At 38.1% G+C, this 20,457-nt stretch overlaps 1 protein-coding gene across 3 annotated transcripts in view; it reads left to right on the top strand.

Moving 5' to 3' along the window:
* DYNC1H1 (dynein cytoplasmic 1 heavy chain 1) overlaps positions 1 to 20,457 on the top strand; it is a 69,602-nt gene that overhangs the window by 38,687 nt on the left and 10,458 nt on the right. The window contains exons 41-68 of one of the 3 annotated variants that reach the window (XM_015888966.3): positions 500 to 665; positions 762 to 925; positions 1,469 to 1,598; positions 3,697 to 3,830; positions 4,132 to 4,246; positions 4,349 to 4,510; positions 4,749 to 4,963; positions 5,056 to 5,260; positions 5,403 to 5,576; positions 5,704 to 5,823; positions 5,911 to 6,031; positions 7,294 to 7,489; positions 7,605 to 7,722; positions 8,366 to 8,581; positions 10,620 to 10,832; positions 11,246 to 11,373; positions 12,448 to 12,601; positions 13,832 to 13,978; positions 14,073 to 14,223; positions 15,066 to 15,319; positions 15,470 to 15,604; positions 15,702 to 15,796; positions 16,303 to 16,477; positions 16,842 to 16,917; positions 18,680 to 18,840; positions 19,769 to 19,880; positions 19,960 to 20,020; positions 20,125 to 20,248. In XM_015888966.3, coding sequence (XP_015744452.2) covers positions 500 to 665; positions 762 to 925; positions 1,469 to 1,598; positions 3,697 to 3,830; positions 4,132 to 4,246; positions 4,349 to 4,510; positions 4,749 to 4,963; positions 5,056 to 5,260; positions 5,403 to 5,576; positions 5,704 to 5,823; positions 5,911 to 6,031; positions 7,294 to 7,489; positions 7,605 to 7,722; positions 8,366 to 8,581; positions 10,620 to 10,832; positions 11,246 to 11,373; positions 12,448 to 12,601; positions 13,832 to 13,978; positions 14,073 to 14,223; positions 15,066 to 15,319; positions 15,470 to 15,604; positions 15,702 to 15,796; positions 16,303 to 16,477; positions 16,842 to 16,917; positions 18,680 to 18,840; positions 19,769 to 19,880; positions 19,960 to 20,020; positions 20,125 to 20,248 — 4,222 coding nt within the window. The other 2 variants (XM_007433395.3, XM_088149828.1) reach the window with 2 other exon arrangements.

Genomic DNA, 20,457 nt, shown 5'->3' with positions numbered 1-20,457 from the left:
GTGATTTGGACTCTGGAATGATACTTTCATAAGAAAGTCTATTAGTGAAGATAAATTAATAAGGGAATATGTCATCCTGTATAATTATGCATAATTCTCAGGACCTTCTGTGAGTTGTTTTATAGTGGGAATTACCAAAGAAACAATTTATTGTGGAATGTACTTGTCAATTCTTAGAGCCTATGTAGTCAGTCTAATTTTTTTTTTTTTTTGGTGCCTTCGAGTCAGTCTTGACTCCTGGAGACTGCCTGGACAAGTCCTTGCAGTTTTCTTGGCAAGATTTCAGAGCCAGTTTGCCATTGCCTCCTTTCTAGGACTGAGAGAGAGAGACTGACTGGCCCAAGGTCACCCAGCTGGCCTTGTGCCTAAGGGAGGCCTAGAACTCAGTCTCTTGGTTTCTAGTCTGATGCCTTAACCACTACCCCAGACTGACTCTCTAGTCTAATAAAATATTGTTAGATAACTTATCTAGAATTAATCCCTTGCATATTTTTTTCAGATTCTTGCGCCATGTTCCTGTTGTATATGTGGACTACCCTGGGCCAGCTTCACTCACTCAAATTTATGGCACTTTCAATCGTGCTATGTTGAGACTTATTCCATCTCTCCGCACATATGCAGAACCACTCACTGCTGCAATGGTTGAGTTCTACACAATGTCACAGGTAACTAGGCTGAAAGTTTTTCACAGCTTTTAATGAAATGATTAAGACGTTGGAAAAAAATTGCTAGTTACTCATCATCTATATTTTTCCATACAGGAAAGGTTTACTCAAGATACACAGCCACACTATATCTATTCACCCCGTGAAATGACTCGATGGGTGCGAGGTATCTTTGAAGCTCTGAGACCTCTGGAAACATTGCCTGTTGAAGGACTCATTAGAATTTGGGCACATGAAGCCTTGCGTCTCTTCCAGGACAGGTAAAGTTTGAACATACAGACCGTCCTTCCTTTAAATCTCTGAGATAGGATAAATTTCCTCTTCTTGGAGATACAAGGTTGTATGCTTGCTTTTATTAGATTTGTCAATATTAGAGTATGGAAACATTAAGGTTCCATAAGACTCTTATTTATTCAGGTTGTAACAAATAGATATTCTGTACTAGACTTCTGTTTAAAAGAATTCCCTGTTTTCTTTAAATTGTAGGCATTTAGATGTAGATCTCCCAAGAACTGCCCAGGAAGGAAGTGTTCTTAAGATCTTTCCTTCAGTTTTTAAAAATTATTTATTTCAATTATTTATATTCCACTGTTTCTGGTTACAATCCCCAAAAGCAGTTGTAAATAAAACACTTTAAAAAAATCTTTCTAGAATCTTTTCTGCAAGGCATTTGCTGAGCAGACTATTGTGGTTGTCTCCAGCCTTCTTCCTTTTTCTCAGAGCTCCACAGTGCTGTTATTTCCCTGCTTTTATCCTGGACAAGCCCTGTCTGCTCACTCTCTGAATCTACTGTGTTTATCTAGGCTTGTGGAAGATGAGGAGAGACGATGGACTGATGAAAACATTGATATGGTGGCTCTGAAACACTTCCCCAATATAGACAAAGAGAAAGCTATGTGCAGACCCATTCTCTACAGCAATTGGCTTTCAAAGGTAAGAGAAAACTTATACAGGTAGTCCTCGACTTACAATCATTTGTTTAGCGATCGTTCAAAGTTACGACAGCACTGAAAAAGTGACTTACGACTGGTCCTCACACTTATGACCGTTGCAGCATCCCCGCGGTCACGTGATCAAAATTTGGGGGCTTGGCAACCGGCATGTATTACAATGGTTGCAGCGTCCCAGGGTCATGTGATCGCCATTTGCGATCTTCCCAGCTGGCTTCCGACAAGCAAAAACAATGGGGAACTGCATGGTTCACTTAACGACCACAATGATCTGGTTAACGACCACTGCAAAAAATGTAAAATCAGGTGTGGTCACATGATGCCTTGCTTAATGACAAATTTTCCAGTCCCTGTTATTGTAAGTCAAGGACTACCTGAAATCTCTTGTTGAGTTGTACAATGTTCAGTTTATGTATTAACTTTCAATCTATTTGTATAGAGACGAGATACTTTAGGACACAGAGGTTCTTAATTGTAAATAGGTATTTCAATTAAACATAATTGTGTACATTTTTATATATAATATAATATTTTTAATGTTTTATTAGTTGTTGTATACCACCTAGAGTCACTTGTGAGATGGGTGGCCATATAAATGGTCTTTCTCAGGAGCAGAATTCTAGAAAATAGCACGTTATCCAAGATTCATTCCAATACTAATATCAACATGATACAAGAAGCACCACAAATTATACATGCAAAAAGCAAGTGTTCTATATTTCCTCATAGATTTCCTAACTCATACTACTAAGCTGAAGTTCATGATACTGGGTATTTTAGTTCAGATAGGCATAATATTGACCATCTAGTTACTATCATAATATTGGATTTATATTGCTCAATTATATTTTGGTCTTATGAAAATCAATGGAATGTAAGTGGTCACGGTCCTCTCATTGACACACACACACACATACACATATATAAATAAAATTCCCCTCTCACCCCTAGGTGGTATGTGTCTTCCTCAGTCTCGGGTCCTCTACCAGAGGCCTGGGAGTTTGAGGGTTCTGTGCAGTATCTTAGGTGTTCCTAGCACTGCACTCTTCTGGACAGAGAGCTCTGATGTTGTTCCTGGGATCTGTTGGAGCCATTCTCCCAGCTTAGGAGTCACGGCCCGGAGTGCTCCCACCACCACTGGAACCACTTTAGCTTTTACTTTCCACATCCTCTCTAGTTCTTCCTTGGCCCTGGTACTTCTTCACCTTCTCATGCTCCTTCTTCCTGATGCTGCTGTCACTTGGCACTGCTGCATCTATCACTACCGCTGTCTTCTGGTGTGTGTGTGTGTGTATAAAATTAAAAGATGTAAAATTACTACCCTGCCATTTCTGTGCCTGCCATTGGTACAGAAAATTAGAATACTGTCTGGAAAAACATTTATTAAATTAGTCAGAAAAGATCATAACTACAGTTAGTCTGTTCTCCTTGACAGGTGCATGCCCCATAAACCTGATTTAGATAGCCCTTTTGATGAAAAGTTGCATAGAGGTCATTGAGGGCAACCTTCTTTTGTTTTACTGCAGTATGTTGGCTCGAATATTAGAATGGAAACTACCAGTTTTAATATGAAATGCTTGCAGAACTCAGCTTGTGTAGCTGAGTATGATCGTTGACAATCATGTTAAATTTAATTAAGCATCCACTTTATTCATACATCCTTGAGGAAGAAAGTTAAATGAATGAAAATATGGGTAGAATTTTTTTCTTTTAGATTGAAGTGGTTTTAGCTTTTTCTATGTACAGAATGAGTTGTCTCTGTTAAATAATTGTTCTGGGTATTTTAGGATTGTTCAGAGTTTCAGTGCTAATGCTTCCATTTATTTTGCATCATATGCTTTTCTTGCACCACCTTGATTTGGAACAAAATGGTAGATTCCTGCCAACCTTGTTTCTTTTTGGGGAAAACTCAAGACAATAATTGCTTAATATGAGACAAGTTCTTAATGGGGAATCAAGTACTTTCACAAATGAACATTTGATGCATCTTAAGACACTACCCTAAGCATAGTCAGCTCCAGCATATGTGTGTGTGTGTGTGTGTACATACAAAAATACTTGCTTGTTCTGTTTTTTGTTAGGATTATATCCCAGTTGACCAAGAGGAGTTAAGAGATTATGTTAAAGCTAGACTGAAAGTTTTCTACGAAGAAGAACTTGATGTGCCGCTTGTCTTATTCAATGAAGTATTAGATCATGTGCTACGAATTGACAGGTATAACAATTTAACTAGTTAAATATTTTTCTAGCCATAGCAACTTGACAAATGTATATTACTAAGTCAATCTAATTTTCATTTTAAAGGGAGATGTTATGTAATCTTTTCTTGGATACTAGAGAAGGATCTCCAATAATGTTATCTTTTGTAACAGGAGAAGGTTTATAAAATGCAATAAGACTGTAACTGTGTTTGTGTGCACCTGTAGGAAATTTCCATTGAATGTAAGTTCTAATAAAGGAAAGTGGGCTTACCCTGGTAGCCTGTACTATATTCACTAAGTGAAGTATCTTTTCAGAATCTTCCGTCAGCCTCAGGGGCACTTACTTCTCATTGGTGTCAGTGGAGCAGGAAAAACTACTCTGTCGCGATTCGTGGCATGGATGAATGGTTTAAGTGTCTACCAAATTAAGGTTATAATCACTTTCAAATAGTAAAACTAAAACCATTTTCATGGTACTTGCCTTTTATAGACTACAGAAAAACAAAAATTGACCCACAATTGTGGTTTACAGGTACATAGAAAGTACACTGGGGAAGATTTTGATGAAGATCTAAGAACAGTATTGAGACGGTCTGGCTGTAAGAATGAGAAAATTGCATTCATAATGGATGAATCAAATGTACTTGATTCTGGATTTCTGGAGCGAATGAATACTCTTCTGGCCAATGGAGAGGTAACTTGATGAAAAGCTGGACCTAGATTTTTATATTTTAAAAATGGAAAAAGCCATTGTGCCATCAATTATAGTGATCAATTGAAATTTGATCTTTGAGTTGAAAAGCAACCAGGCTGCAGTAAAACAACTATGAAACTATGTATCGGTGTTGTCCAGAGGCCTGGAAAAATGTTCTGCCCTTTGACAAGAATTTCCAGAATCAGTTAGACTTCTAATGTACATTTTCTCAATATAGGTCCCTGGACTGTTTGAAGGAGATGAATATGCCACGCTTATGACTCAGTGTAAGGAAGGAGCCCAGAAAGAGGGCTTGATGTTGGACTCACATGAAGAACTTTATAAGTGGTTCACTAGTCAAGTGATCCGAAATCTCCACGTAGTTTTTACAATGAATCCATCTTCAGAAGGGTTGAAAGATAGAGCAGCTACATCTCCAGCCCTCTTCAACAGGTACTGCACCATTAATACACTAAGTATGAATATTTTTCATTAATTCATTTCAAAACATGGCAAGTCTTCAAATACTGTCTTCTCCTGTTTAGGTGTGTTTTGAACTGGTTTGGAGACTGGTCCACTGAGGCACTTTATCAAGTTGGTAAAGAATTCACTAGTAAAATGGATCTTGAGAAACCAAATTACATTGTGCCAGATTACATGCCAGTTGTCTATGACAAGCTGCCACAGCCTCCATCACATAGAGAAGCTATTGTAAACAGTTGTGTGTTTGTTCATCAGACACTTCATCAGGTAGATGCAGCTTTTCATTTTTATATGTGTCTTTTTGTGTTCTATCAGACAACAGAATGCAATCCTAGAAGATAGTGCATCTGTTTTTGTGGAGGAAATTTTAAAACCTACTGATTTGTACCAACATTTTATTTTGTGGCAGGCTAATGCTCGACTGGCAAAACGAGGTGGCAGAACAATGGCCATCACTCCTCGTCATTATTTGGACTTCATCAACCACTATGCAAATTTATTCAATGAAAAGAGGAGTGAACTGGAAGAGCAGCAGATGCATTTGAATGTTGGGCTCAGGAAGATAAAGGAAACTGTTGACCAGGTATAAACCTAAACAAAGGACAATTGGGAAAAAAAGAAATCATTCTTGACAATCAATCCCTGGAAGTTATTACAGCACTTTTCATTAATACACTTCGCCATTATTGAGAATCTCTGATCTATTCCAGGTAGAAGAACTGCGCCGTGACTTAAGAATAAAAAGCCAGGAGCTTGAAGTGAAGAATGCAGCAGCTAATGATAAATTAAAAAAGATGGTAAAAGATCAGCAAGAAGCAGAGAAGAAAAAGGTAAAGACCACTACTGCTTTAATGACATGAGAATGACAACTGAGTACATGGTTGAGGCTCTAATATACTTTGTATAACTTGCCCTAGGTTATGAGCCAAGAAATTCAAGAACAGTTACACAAACAGCAAGAGGTCATTGCTGATAAGCAGATGAGTGTGAAAGAAGATCTGGATAAAGTAGAGCCTGCAGTTATTGAGGCACAGAATGGTAGGCAGATATAATGAAATGGGGGTGGCGGGGGAGGCAATTTTATTCATGCACTTGGGTCTGCAGCATGCTCTGCTTTCTTCTGTTCAATGAACTCATTCCGTAATTGCTTATTTTTGGAATATCGTCTCTCACAGAAATGTAATAGGGTCGAAGAAAACAATATGAGCTCTGTAAGCTTAAATCTTTTGGGTAATAATTTGATCAAGCAATAATCATGTTCTGATCTGACTGCACAAAGCAATACTTGCATAGCTTTTCAGAATACCTGCTCATGTTGGCATATAAGCTGTTGTAGCTACTGATGGTTTTATTATGATTTTAAAAATACAAAATGTTTGGATGTAACATGACTTTTTTTTAAAAAGGGCTACAATGAAAATTACTAGGTTGTTGAGTGGTAAATTGTACACTTCATGATATCTGATGGTATATCTGAAAAGTGAGAATCTGAAAAATCTGAAGATTTTCATATATTTTTTCTGTGCTTTACAGGCATCACTAAAGCTAACAGGAAATCTTACTGATGTATACTATCCTGAAATCATTTATTCTTTTAAATTAAAGTTTATTTTTTGCATGTATGTATGGAAGCTTAAAATTGTTCAAATCATCTCTGAATTTGCTTTTTGCTGTTTTCTCTTAAATCATTGTCTTTTACACCTGGCTGATTGGGTTTGCTCCTGGCTAGCTGTTAAATCAATAAAGAAGCAACATCTGGTAGAGGTCCGTTCTATGGCAAACCCACCTGCGGCAGTGAAGCTGGCACTAGAGTCGATCTGTCTGCTCTTGGGTGAAAGCACAACTGATTGGAAACAGATACGTTCCATCATAATGCGGGAAAACTTCATCCCAACCATTGTAAACTTTTCTGCTGAGGAGATCAGGTGAATAATTTGGAAATGTACATTGGCTGCTGCTGGGACCTGAATGAAATTGTTCACAAAGACTTCTGAAAGATGGCCGTATTACAAATACAAAATATGAGGGACTGATTTTTGCTTCAAATATGTAAATAAATCGAGAAAGAGCATTTTTCTACAATATCTTTTTCCCTCCATCTCTAACCTGTATCAGGTTGATGAAGGCTTCTTGAGGTCAGTGAGCTCCATTAAAATGAAGACTGTCTGGAGCAGCCCATATATTATTACAACAGTAACAGTAACAAAATTGCAGTCTTTGAACTAAATTTCTTTCTTCATTCCCATCAGCAGCCTGAAGTATATTTTGCATGCTCAGTGCTTTTTTCCATCCCTTAATAGCGGTGAGCTCTATAAAGAAACAACATCTTGTTGAAGTAAGAACCATGGCCAATCCACCTCCTGCAGTAAAACTGGCTTTAGAATCAATCTGTCTCTTGTTGGGTGAAGAGACAAGTGACTGGAAAAAGATCAGGCCAGTTATTCTCAGAGATAATTTCATCAGCAGCATTGTCAACTTTAATATTGAAGATACGAGGTATTTGTAGTTTTAGCTCTACTTACTGTGGTGATGGTGATAAGCACACTATTGGAACTCATATGCCAAATGAAATTTTGCCTGTGTGGTTCTTTAAACCCTTTTCCTGTTCTAGTGATGCCATCCGGGAGAAGATGAAGAAGAACTATTTATCAAATCCAAGCTATAATTATGAAATTGTGAACAGAGCATCTTTGGCTTGTGGACCTATGGTAAAATGGGCTATTGCACAGGTAAATCATCTGTTTGGAAGGAATATATTTTCAGAATAAGAGATATAAGCTGGGCTGCAGAGGGTTTTTTGGTTCTGGGAAGTTGATAAAACAGTGAGAGGAAAGCAAAATGTTTTGTGGAAAAAGCAGTTTTGGGTAAAAAACAAGAAACAAAAATGCTGAGTTAGGACCACAGAAGGAAATGGAAAACAATGCCAATCAAGTTTTGTCAAGTATTGGAAAGTACCCTTTCCAGTGCCATTCAGAATTGGAAAATAGACTCTCCTTATTCTATTCTAATGTATTCCAGTTTTTTTGACAGTCTAATTTAGTTGCTGTAGTACAGCCTTCTTTCTTAAGCATTCTTACTGTCAAATCAAAGTATGAGGTTGCAGACTCAGACTTTTGGGGGATTTTCTCTCTTCTCTCAGTCTGACCTTCCCACAAACAGTTCCTCATCTTCAAAATCTCTCTGAGGATACCCCCTGCTGGGGTTGGGGAGTTTCTGTGGCTTCTCATGAACAACAAGCATTCAATCAGCGAAAATAGTCCACTGGATTTCATCTAGCAGCTTTCTCACCTCAGACTGTTGACATGAGAGTTTAATGAGGACTGTAAAACCCTAAGTGGTTTGGAAATTGAGTGCCTGGTCTTTTTTTCTTAGTTGAATTATGCTGACATGTTGAAACGAGTAGAGCCCCTGAGGAATGAGCTGCAGAAACTTGAAGATGATGCCAAAGACAACCAACAGAAGGCCAATGAAGTTGAGCAGATGATTAGAGACCTGGAGACCAGCATTGCCCGTTACAAGGAGGAGTATGCTGTGCTGATTTCTGAAGCTCAGGCTATTAAGGCAGATCTAGCTGCTGTGGAAGCAAAAGTGAGAGTGCCAAATTTATTTCTGTTAAATTTCTTTAGGATATGATTGGCTTTTATCATCTGGCATTATCAATATTTAAGTTTAATATTGCAGTCTACTACAAGTTTCCTTTTGAAAAATCAAACTTTTCAAGGTAGACCATTGAGTTTAAAAAAACTAGAATGTGTTTAAACATGTAAATACTTGTGTACATGTTTAATTTTTGAATTCTGATTAGACCAACATCAGAATCTTATCTTTCTTGTGAGTGCTGAATTCCATTTTAAATGATTACCATGAATCTTAGAAAGGTTTTGACTAGTATACTATACTATATATATACAAGTAGTCCTCACTCAATATTCATTCAGCAACCATTTGAAGTTACGACGGCACTGAATGAAGGGACTTATGACCAGTCCTTGAAGTTCTGGCTGTTGCAGCATCCCTATAGTCACATGAACAAAATTTAGGCCTTGGCAACCAACTCGCACTTACAATGGTTGCAGTGTCCCACAATCACATGATTGCCATTTGTGACTTCCCTGCCAGCTTCCCACAAGCAAAGTCAATGGGGAAGCCAGCAGGGAAGATCGCAAATCGCTCAGGTAAGTCTCCCCCACCCCTGCCCTTTCTTCACTCGCACATACCATGCCCTCCTTTCTCCCTTCTCATACATGCACTGCGCCCTCCTTCCCCCTTTGCACACGTGCACTGAGCCTGTTCTTCCTGCGCTCATGCCACTCCACAGCACCCCCTCCCCCAACTCACACACAGCCTGCACTGGGACTCCCAGGGCCTGCCCCACCCCCCTGTGGCATCCCATACTCCTTACCTGGGACTCCTGCTGTTTCCTGCTTAGCGACCTGCATGTCTTGGGTTACGATGGCAATCGGCACTGCCTGGATTGCCATTGCTAAGCGATGCGATCACTTGACGTTGCACTTTACAACCGCATCACTTAGTGATGGCAATCCCGGTCCCGATTGCCATTATAACTCAAGGACTACCTGTATTGATTGGTGGCCTCTTTGAAGAATTGAAAACTAATGGAAATGTGTGGTATTGATGCTAATTGCACTTTGTTTATTTATTTATATGTCACATTTATGTAGCCACCCATCTCACATAAAGCAACTCTGGGCACTGTACAACAATTAAATAAAATAACAAGTGGATAAAAAAAAGCATTATAAATAGATAAAAACTGATTATTAAAATAAAAACATTATCAAAAAATTTAAAAATTTAGATTTTAAAATATACAAACCCCGCAGAGATAGCAGAATATCAATCTTAATAGAGCCATCTAAGAATAGCAGAATATCAATAGAGCCATCTAAGAATGTCTCCAGTTCCCAAAGACCCCCAGGCCTGATGACACAACCAGGTCTTGAGGGACTTCCTAAACAACAGCAGGGAAAGGGCGAGCCTCACTTCAGGAGGGAGAATGTTCCACAAGGAGGGAGCCACGGCGGAGAAGGCCTGCCTCCTGGGACCCACCAAATGCAAGTCCCTGGCCGATTGAATGTGTAACATACCTTCCCTACTGAATCTAATGGGATGGGCTGATGTAATCAGGGAGAGGCAGTCCCTCAAATATCCGAGCCCCATGCCATGAAGGGCTTTAAAGGTCAAAACTAACACCTTGAATTGGACCCAGAAGTAAACCAGCACCCAAAGCAATTTGTGAACCAAAGGGGCAATATGTGCTCTTCTAGGAGCACACATAACTGCCTGCACCACCGCATTCTGCACCACTTGAAGCTTCTGGATACTCGTCAAGGGCAGCCCCATGTAGAGCACATTACAGTAGTCCAAACTGCAGTTTATGATATGTTGCAGAACTTTTCTCCGCTGTGATTAAAGTTTCTTACTGTTTTTGTAAAGCTATGTATCTTTAACACTGACTTTGCTCTTGTTTCTCCCTCACCCCCCATTTCCCAGATACTTGAAATTGTGCTAGGGCCAGGTTTTAAGTAATATGACTTTCCATGAAATGACATCATAAAATTTGAGTCTAGTTTTTGTTTGAATATATTAATTGCTTTACTTCCAGGTAAATCGCAGCACAGCTCTTTTGAAGAGCTTGTCTGCTGAACGTGAAAGATGGGAGAAAACAAGTGAAACCTTCAAGAATCAGATGTCCACAATTGCAGGAGACTGTTTGCTCTCAGGAGCATTTATTGCTTACGCTGGCTATTTTGACCAACAGATGCGACAAAATCTGTTCACAACTTGGTCCCATCACTTGCAACAGGCAAATATTCAGGTAAAAAAAATCATTTATGGCTCATAAAATCATTCATCACCATTTATTACAAACAGTTGGGTCACTTAATGTGTTTATTACATACCAACGGTTTAGAGCTTGGAACACCTCTATCATTTGTTCCTTGATATATGGTGGCCTTAATATTTAACTACAGCTGAACAGCATGGATCATTTGGAATATGTTTCTCCAACACTCACCCATTTTGATTAAAGATACGCATACTTGGACCCAAATTGCAATCAGATGTTAAAGGGTACAGCTGAAGGGTTAACAATATTTTATGAGGGTAAAAGCAAAGCACATCTGGTACGTAGTTCAGTAATAGAAAAGGAGCAAATGCATTTATTAACTCACAGATGTTTGTCAATTCTTGGCTTTTCTTAAGTAAATCATAATATTCATTCTACAGTTCCGTACAGATATTGCTAGAACAGAATACTTGTCGAATGCAGATGAACGTCTCCGTTGGCAAGCAAGTTCTCTCCCTGCAGATGACTTGTGCACAGAAAATGCAATAATGCTCAAGAGATTTAACAGGTACTCTTTCTTCTCATCAGGCATTTTCAGCCAAAAACTGTAAAAAAAAGAAATACTGTTTAAACACTTTTGGTAATTATTCCTGACTAAACTTTTTGTTCCTGTGATTGAATGATTTTTATCTTTTACTAGGAGATAGAACATTACTTTGGCTATACTCCTAGGACAGAATGCTGTATAAATATTCTGATACTGTGGCATTCAAAAGAATCTTCTGGCATAGTATGGAGAGAATGGCTAATAATTGTAGGCATCTTTTCCCCCAAGAATAATACTGGGAATGATACTATATCATGCAAGAAAGTCATTCCCAGATAAATATGTTCCAAAAACATAGCTGGCAGAGCTGTGCCATTGTTTTAATGAACCAGTGACACCGGTTTTATTAAAGAAAAATATGCCATCTAAATATATCTTAGGTAAGATGAAAATCATCCAAATTCTCCTTGTCCAAAAAGTTACCAGCAGTTCTCATCTACCCCTTCCCATGTGATTAATGATTTCATGGAAGTTGGAAAGTATACCAATTCAAGTACTATTTAGAAATAATTAGGGAATGTTTAGGCTGTTTGGAAGCTTTATAAGAAGATGGGCAAAACTATTTTAAGTATTCATTAGAAATACAAAGAATAGATTCTAGCATAGATTAGATACTAGTATAGTTTAAAATGGAATCTTCAAATGTATATCTTATATGCTTTGGATAATTGTTCAGTGTTTCTGATCACAACTCCCAAGTGGCAGTCTGATTGAAGAATGCCTGTTAGAAGGGCAGGACCAATATTGCCATTCTTGGAGTAGATTAAATAGAAATTTGGAAGCTCAAAGAAGTAGAATGTAAAGTTAATAGGGCTATTTCTGGTGTAAATAATAAGTGAAGCTTTTATGGTTCAGTTTCTAGCACATATCATGAATTTTAATCTTGAATTTGGTAGCAGTGGCATTGCAAAAAAACATCTAATACAACAGTGGTAAACTACCTTTTTAAAAATGACTTCCCGTGAATGTACGGAGGAAAATATCCTTTTGTGAGGTTCCTTAAAACTTAACTGAATACAAGAAATTATGTTTTAGGTATCCCTTAATTATTGACCCTTCGGGCCAAGCTACAGAATTCATCATGAATGAATACAAGGACCGTAAAATAACCCGTACTAGCTTTTTGGATGATGCGTTCAGAAAGAATTTGGAAAGTGCACTGCGATTTGGTAATCCTCTGCTTGTCCAGGTTTGTTGCTGCTTTGTGTTTTGCCTTCAAAAACTAAGGAGATTTCATATGATTTTACTTTTATGAAAACTAACGGCACTTGTCTGTAACTCAAATGCAGAAAAAAATGGATGTACATCCAGTAATACAGAACCCATGTAATCTTGAATAGAACAGGATCTACAGTTATCTGAGTTACCTTATGAAACCACTGAAATAAAAGCACTTAGCAACCAGGGACTATATACAGCATGGGCAAGAATGCCCGCTTTTGTCCTAAGCCACATTATTTCTGAACTTATTTAAGTTTGTTGTCTTAAAATTCATGCTGTTTTACAACTTCTGTTTCTTCTTGTAATTTTGGTAAGCAAAATTTAGGTTGTATAATAAATATATCTTACAATAGCTTCCAACACTGAAGAGTTATTGAAATTATCACGTTGGAAAATTTAAATAGTTCTGAACAACAGTTTTGGAGGTGTCAAAACAGGCAAAATGGTGGTTGCAGTGTTGCAATCAAAATCCCACCCCTTGTATACATGTGTGATACTGACAAACCTGCTACAAAAGAGGCATGGCTTGGAACATGATGTCATGGCCTTTATCATGCCTGTTTTCCCTGCCGTGGATGCCGCTAGTTCTGAGGACAGTATATTTATTATGCTAAACTCCATTTGCAGATATATCTAAATTTTTAAAATCTTATGCAACTTATTCAAATATTAGATTTATCTAAAAAGATGAGCCTGAATGTAAGACTCTTACCTGTCTAAACAGGAGACAGGATAGGAAAAAAAAGATCTTCATTAACTTATTGTCAGCAAATCTAAGTAAATCATTTTGGAAAAAAGCTAGTTTTCTTCAAAGTAAATAGAGTATCTAAAGAAAATACTGGGAAAAGACTATCATAAAGACTACATGTAACATTGAAAATTACATTACTTCTTTACATACAGACCAAATAGAATAACTAGAATCCTCAAAAACCCATTTTGAGGCTCTGCTGCATAGAAAAAGATTTTTGAGATTAGAGGTTCTGTAATCACAAAGCAGCTTGTGATAAATCATACAGATTATGTAGTTAAATGAAAACAAGATTTATGTCATTGAACACGTGAATTAAATTCCTTGGTGTTTCTGAAGCAGTTTCTTGGAACCCAGCTCATTTGTGGCTTTCTTTTGGAAATAGTTCAAGAGAACTTGATCTCCACTGATTCCATGTATGCCTGATCATTTTGTCATCTTGTCTAGGATGTGGAGAGCTATGACCCTGTTCTGAATCCTGTGCTGAACCGTGAAGTCCGTAGAACTGGTGGTCGAGTTCTTATTACTTTGGGAGATCAAGATATTGATTTATCACCATCATTTGTAATATTCCTTTCCACCAGGGATCCAACAGTAAGGAATAAACTTATTTTACAAAGCCAGTAGTTGGTGGCAGTGGAAAGGAGAGGCTATTTAAAGGTTACACTGAATGTTTTGTGTTTCATAGGTTGAGTTTCCACCAGATCTCTGTTCCCGTGTGACATTTGTCAACTTCACAGTAACTCGTAGCAGCTTACAGAGTCAATGCCTAAATGAGGTACTGAAAGCTGAAAGACCAGATGTGGATGAGAAACGTTCTGATCTCCTCAAACTTCAAGGTATAATCACTGAAAAACCAAATCTCAAACAGCATTCAGATTATATTTATATAGGATTCAAGGATTAGAGAGAGAGAGAGAGACAGTATTGCCAAATAATCTTCTACAGGATTTCTCCATGGATTTTTTAGAGCAAAGTCCAATATTGGGCAAGTGGGTTTTCCCAGACTGGGAAAGTTTTTTAAGCCCTCTCGTTTTTAACACTTAGGGAGCTGCAGAGAGGGAGGGATCATATCCTCTCTGTGTCATATAGCAGCAACAATTCCATTAGCAAGTAGACCTACCTGGATATCTGAGATTCAACTCTACTGAATATGATTACCAGAATGGAACTCAAAATGTCAAACTCTTGTTTTTCAGAACTTCCTTTCCAGAATCTTGCAAACTGAGATAAAAAAAGCATGGGAGCTGTTCTCATTCCCTTGTTAAGTCTTTTTTAAAAATTAGTCATTTTCCTAAACAAACAGAAACTCCCATCACTAAAAAAAAAAAGCCCCTTCATTATTATTTTATTTGGGGGAATTGCATAGATACATTATTTATTATTCTAAAAAGCCTATATTTGATTGGGCAGGATGTTTAAAATTACTGTGTGTTGTTTTAAAACTATTCTTGTAAGGCCAACCCATATTCCAGAGTTCAGACTAAATAGAATCCAAAGTATATAGGGATTTTGCAACAATTGTCAGCCGAGACTGATAAATTATTCTCATTTCTATTAAAAAGTAAAACTCATTAGTACTGTTCTGCTATTGCTCTGTAGAAATATTCATCTCTATTAAAAAGTAAGCATGTCAGAATGTGGTTTAGGTTTTGTTTCAGGGTCTGTATTATTTTTAAAGGTGAATTCCAGCTGCGTTTGCGGCAGCTAGAAAAATCTCTTCTCCAAGCCCTCAATGAAGTAAAAGGACGTATCTTGGATGATGATACCATCATAACCACTTTGGAGAACCTAAAGAGAGAGGCAGCTGAGGTTACTAGAAAAGTAGAAGAAACCGATATTGTCATGCAAGAGGTGGAAACAGTGTCTCAGCAATATCTCCCACTTTCTACTGCATGTAGCAGTATTTACTTCACAATGGAGTCATTGAAGCAGGTACAAGAGGTTGATTTAGGTTTCCCTTTCTGTGATTCTTATTTACTTGTTTGTTTGTTTGTTTGTTTGCACAGAATCTGCATGATCTCATTTGGATACAAGTTAATATGTTGCTTTTAACATTATTATTCAATTTGAATTCTTCCGTAGATACACTTCCTGTATCAGTATTCTCTTCAGTTTTTCTTGGATATCTATCATAATGTCTTATATGAGAACCCAAATTTGAAGGGAATTACAGACCATACCCAGCGTCTCTCTATTATCACGAAAGATCTGTTCCAGGTTAAGTAGAGGCATTTCATACTTAAAAATTCTTCAGATATTTTTTCCTATTCATAAACTTTCTGCCAAGCTGATCTTCCTAATTTTGTATTTATAGGTGGCATTCAATAGAGTTGCTCGTGGCATGCTACATCAGGATCACATAACCTTTGCAATGCTGTTGGCCAGAATAAAACTGAAAGGCACTATAGGGTAAGCAAATGATCTTACTAAACATGTCAATATTGAACACTGAAGTCCTTCCAAAATTTAAGAATTATAGGGATTTGGAAATTAAAAACAGCAGTTCTTGAAAACCAAAAAACAGCACTCCAAAAGTCAAGCTAAAATTGTATTCAACAGTAGCATTTATAGATTTGAAGTTAATTCATGCAACCTAATATGACAGAGGGACACAGTGAATTCCACACCTGTGTTCAAATCAGTAAAAATAATGACAGAAAAGCCAATTTGGATTTTCTGTAAGAAAAAGATGAATGAAAACATGATTTAACCTTTATCTGATATCTTTTGCAAAAGATTATTTGCCAAGTTCAAGCAGCCATTCTTACAACATAATACATATAAGCAGAACTAATTATTTTCCCAAGTTTCTTGTACATAGCAATAATCCAAAGAATTATGCTTAGGGAGTAGTTAGGTTTCTTTAGTTTTGAGAGAATTGTTCTCAGTGCAATTTACTTCTGTTTTAATTGAAGAGAGCCTACGTATGATGCAGAATTCCAGCATTTCCTGAGAGGGAAAGAAATTGTACTCAGCAATACGGTTCTCCCCAAAATTAGTGGCCTGACCTTAGAACAACTGGAAGCTATGATGAGACTGAGCTGCCTTTCTTCCTTTAAGGACCTTGTTTCTAAAGTCAAAGCTGATGATGTAAGACTACTCTTCAATGTGTCTAATCTATTGAATTTAAAAGTGAATTATTAATGCAAATAACATTTCATTCTCTTTAGGTGATTGTATATATGAAGCTTATTTCCTACTTCATTTCATGCACATTATTATCAATATATGGGCTAGGTAGCTCATGCTCACTGAGCTGCATATTGATCAGCAAAGTATACTACCATATATAAAAACTGAGCATGTTCTTCCTATCACACAGAGCGTGTTCCTTACAAAAACATGATCATCCTTGATCTGTCTTCATGTAAATAAACTCATTGGTCTTAGTTCTAATATAAGGTTCTTATGTGTTGCTCAGAAATAATATTTTTTAATTGAACCTGACCTACAGCAATTCTGCATTTGGCTGGATAGCAGTTCACCAGAGCAGACTGTGCCCTATCTTTGGACAGAAGACAAACCTGCAAGTAAGTTCATATTTCTTCCATCTCAGTTTTGCTTTATTAGATATTTGTGGAAAACTCAAAAGAAGAAATTGCTCGAACAAGACAAACTGAAATAATGGCTGGAAAAAGATAATATCAAATTAATTTGTAAAAAAAAAAAAATGGTTTTGAATACTGAAAAACAGTTCTTCAAAATAGTAGGTCAGTATTGTGTGAGCAAGTAATTCCTTATAAATGCCTGATTTTGAAAGTGGCATAAAGAGTCCCTTGGCAATGGGATTAGTATTTCTGGGAATAAATAAAATAATTCAGGGCCATTCAGAAAGGTCCAACCCGTAGCCCCTACTTTGTGGGGTGCCTCAGGGTTCGGTGCTCTCGCTGGTCCTACATCTACATGAAACCATTGGGGGAGATCATTTGGCACCATGGGATGAGGTATCATCAGTATGCTGATGATACTCAACTATTTATCTCCATCCCTGGTGACCTAAGTGATGCTGTGGCTACCCTTTCACGGTGTCTGGAGGCTGTAGAGGCCTGGATGGAGGACAACAGGCTTCAAGTGAACCCTGGTAAGACAAAGTGGCTGTGGGTATGGGGAGCCTCGAGATCTAGGAGTTTATCATCTTTGGTTCTTGATGGGGTTGCACTAACCCAGACAGACCCGGTGCATAATCTGGGGGTCTTCCTAGACTTATGATTCCTGCTCGAAGAGCAGGTGGCAGTCGTGGCTAGGAGGGCCTTTGCACAACTATATTGTGTGTCAGTTATGCCCCTTCCTGGTCGGGAGGCTCTCCACACGGTCATTCATGTCCTGGTCGCCTCCCAGTTGGATTACTGCAATGCGCTCTATGTGGGTCTACCCTTGAAGAATATCCGGAAGCTACAGCTGGCGCAGAGTGCAGCGGTGTGGACAGTTCTGAATGTCTCCAGGGGAGCCCATATAACACCTCTGTTACACGAGCTGCATTGGTTGCCGGTTTGCTTCTGGGTCCAATTCAAGGTGTTAGTTATTATCTTTAAAGCCCTTCATGGCACAGGACCAGGTTATCTGAGGAGCCATCTCGCCCCATTATATCAGCCCAACCCACTCGGTCCAGCAGAAGGGGCATGTTGCAGACCCCACCAGTCAAGGAATTTCAACTGGTGGAGTCTAGGAAGAGGGGCTTTTCTGCTGTAGCCCCCGCTCTGTGGAACAACTTACGACCCGAGGTGCGATGTGCCCCCACTCTCATGGCGTTAAGGAAGAGTGTGAAATTTTGGTTATGCCAGATGGCCTGGGGACCGGATGGGGCTTTGCACCATTGGAATTGGCTTGTGGAGTGATTGATTCTATCCCCCCCGCCACCCGGTCATCTTGAATGTTTTTAGTCTTTTTAGGTATATGGTCTTTTTATATAGTTTGACTTTTTAACTAAATTAATGGGGATATTTATATTTTTAACTGCTTTCAGGTTTTACTTTAATTGTGAGCCGCCCAGAGTCACCCTCTGGGGGAGATGGGTAGCGTATAAATTTAATAAATAAATAAATAAATATTTGCAACATCAGAAGCTGCGACTTAGCCTCATAGACTTCTAGAAAGCTGGAGGAGACTGTCTAGTCTAAACTAAATGCCTCCTGCTTCGTTACATATCTTTATTTTCCTGGAGAGAGAGAAGCAAAAACATGCCATTGAAACTGCCGATTCAATAACCTTAGTCTTGAATTGCCTGGAATAATCTAAACACAACATGAACATTTTATTTATTTATTTATTTATTTTCTTTATTCTAAATCTCAGCATCCATCGGACAGGCCATACATCGCTTGCTTTTGATCCAAGCTTTCCGCCCTGATCGTTTATTGGCAATGGCGCATCAGTTTGTTTCCACAAATCTTGGAGAAAATTTTATGTCCATTATGGAGCAGCCCTTGGATCTGGCTCACATTGTAGATACTGAGGCAAGTGAACATGTAAATTACACCCTGCCTTGGTCCCCAGAATCTCGGATGGAATAAGTGCAGGTGGTGCTTTAGAGTCTGCTGTTAAAGTAAAAACTGCATTGGATCCTGATTATTTTTATCATTAGTTAAATGGCTTTTTGTAGTGATGCAACGTGCAGAGATCTCTTTTTATGAGGCGTACAAAAGTGACTGGGATGGTTTTAGCTTTGTGAAATTGAAATAGTGGTCCTCTCTGCCACTTTTGACATTTCAGAGTTTTTTAGAAGCTGTTTGGAATATGCCGTTCAATAAAAATCCCAAATTACTGTAGCTCAACTCAATTAGCTTTTTCAGTCTCAACTTAACCCTGGAAAACAGTAATTTAATGTAAACCTGAGTGTAGATCTTAAATACTTTGCAGCTCTGAAACTTTTTTTTAGATTTTTTATCTCACCTTTATTATTCTCTTTAAATAACTCCAGGTGGCAAACATACCTAATACTCCTTCCTCCTCCTATGTTCCCCACAACCACCACCCTTTGAGGTGAGTTGGGCTGAGAAAGAGTGACTGGCCCTAGGTCACCCAGCCTCCTTTCATGCCTAAGGTGGGACTAGAACTCACAATCTTCCAGTTTCTAGCCTGGTGCCTTAACCACTAGACCAAACTGGCTCTCTTTTTTAGAAACATGTAAAAAAAAATGTTTACATTTTTTTTTTACAAACACATAAAAAAAGGTCTTTTGCGAATTTACAAAATGCATTATCTCTCCTTTATCATTTGAAGTTAAAATCCATCCATTAACATTTAGGATTAAAAGGGAGGTTTCCTTGAGATTTTCTCAGCACTGGAAAAACTGCAAACTTTGGGGCAGAAAGGACTGCTGCTTCCTGTGAAACAAACCTACTTGATTTTCCCCTTTCTTTCTCTCCCACTCCTGGATTTTAGGTGAAGCCTAACACACCTGTGTTGATGTGCTCTGTACCTGGCTATGATGCCAGTGGACATGTTGAAGACCTTGCTGCAGAGCAAAATACACAGATCACCTCTATTGCTATTGGTAATATTTTCATATGTTTTGTCACCTCAAATGCTGTGGAAGACAGATACAAATTTCTAACATGGTAATGTGCTTTTAGGTTCTGCTGAAGGATTTAACCAAGCTGATAAAGCAATCAATACAGCAGTAAAGTCAGGCAGGTGGGTTCTTCCCAACAGTATGATTCGCATTGCATCCGTTTTGGTTCTATATGATATAGACTTTTAAAGTATTATTCTCTGGATTTTTTTTATATATATTTTAGGTGGGTCATGTTGAAGAATGTCCACTTGGCACCTGGATGGCTGATGCAACTGGAAAAGAAGCTGCATTCCCTTCAGCCTCATGCATGCTTTAGATTGTTCCTTACAATGGAGATTAATCCAAAAGTAAGCAACTCAGAATAAAAAAATCAACCATGACATTTTTTTTTTAATTCTGCTATCATAAAGAAGAGGTTTACCCTCATCCTGTGAGGTTTCTGACCTGTTGTGCTTAATTCATTTTCTCTCTATTAAAGCAAGAGAAATTAGTACTTCTTTGGGTGTTCAGAAATGTCAAGTGATTTTAATAAGGAACCATTCCCAAAATGCTGCGT

The sequence above is a fragment of the Python bivittatus genome, unplaced genomic scaffold (genome assembly GCF_059951505.1).
Source record: "Python bivittatus isolate LINGU-HERP-01145 unplaced genomic scaffold, Pbiv_v1 ctg000580_np1212, whole genome shotgun sequence".
NCBI classification, from domain to species: Eukaryota; Metazoa; Chordata; class Lepidosauria; order Squamata; family Pythonidae; genus Python; species Python bivittatus.
The sequence above is the reverse complement of the archived record's forward strand: the minus strand, read 5'-3'. Positions and strand labels throughout refer to the sequence as shown.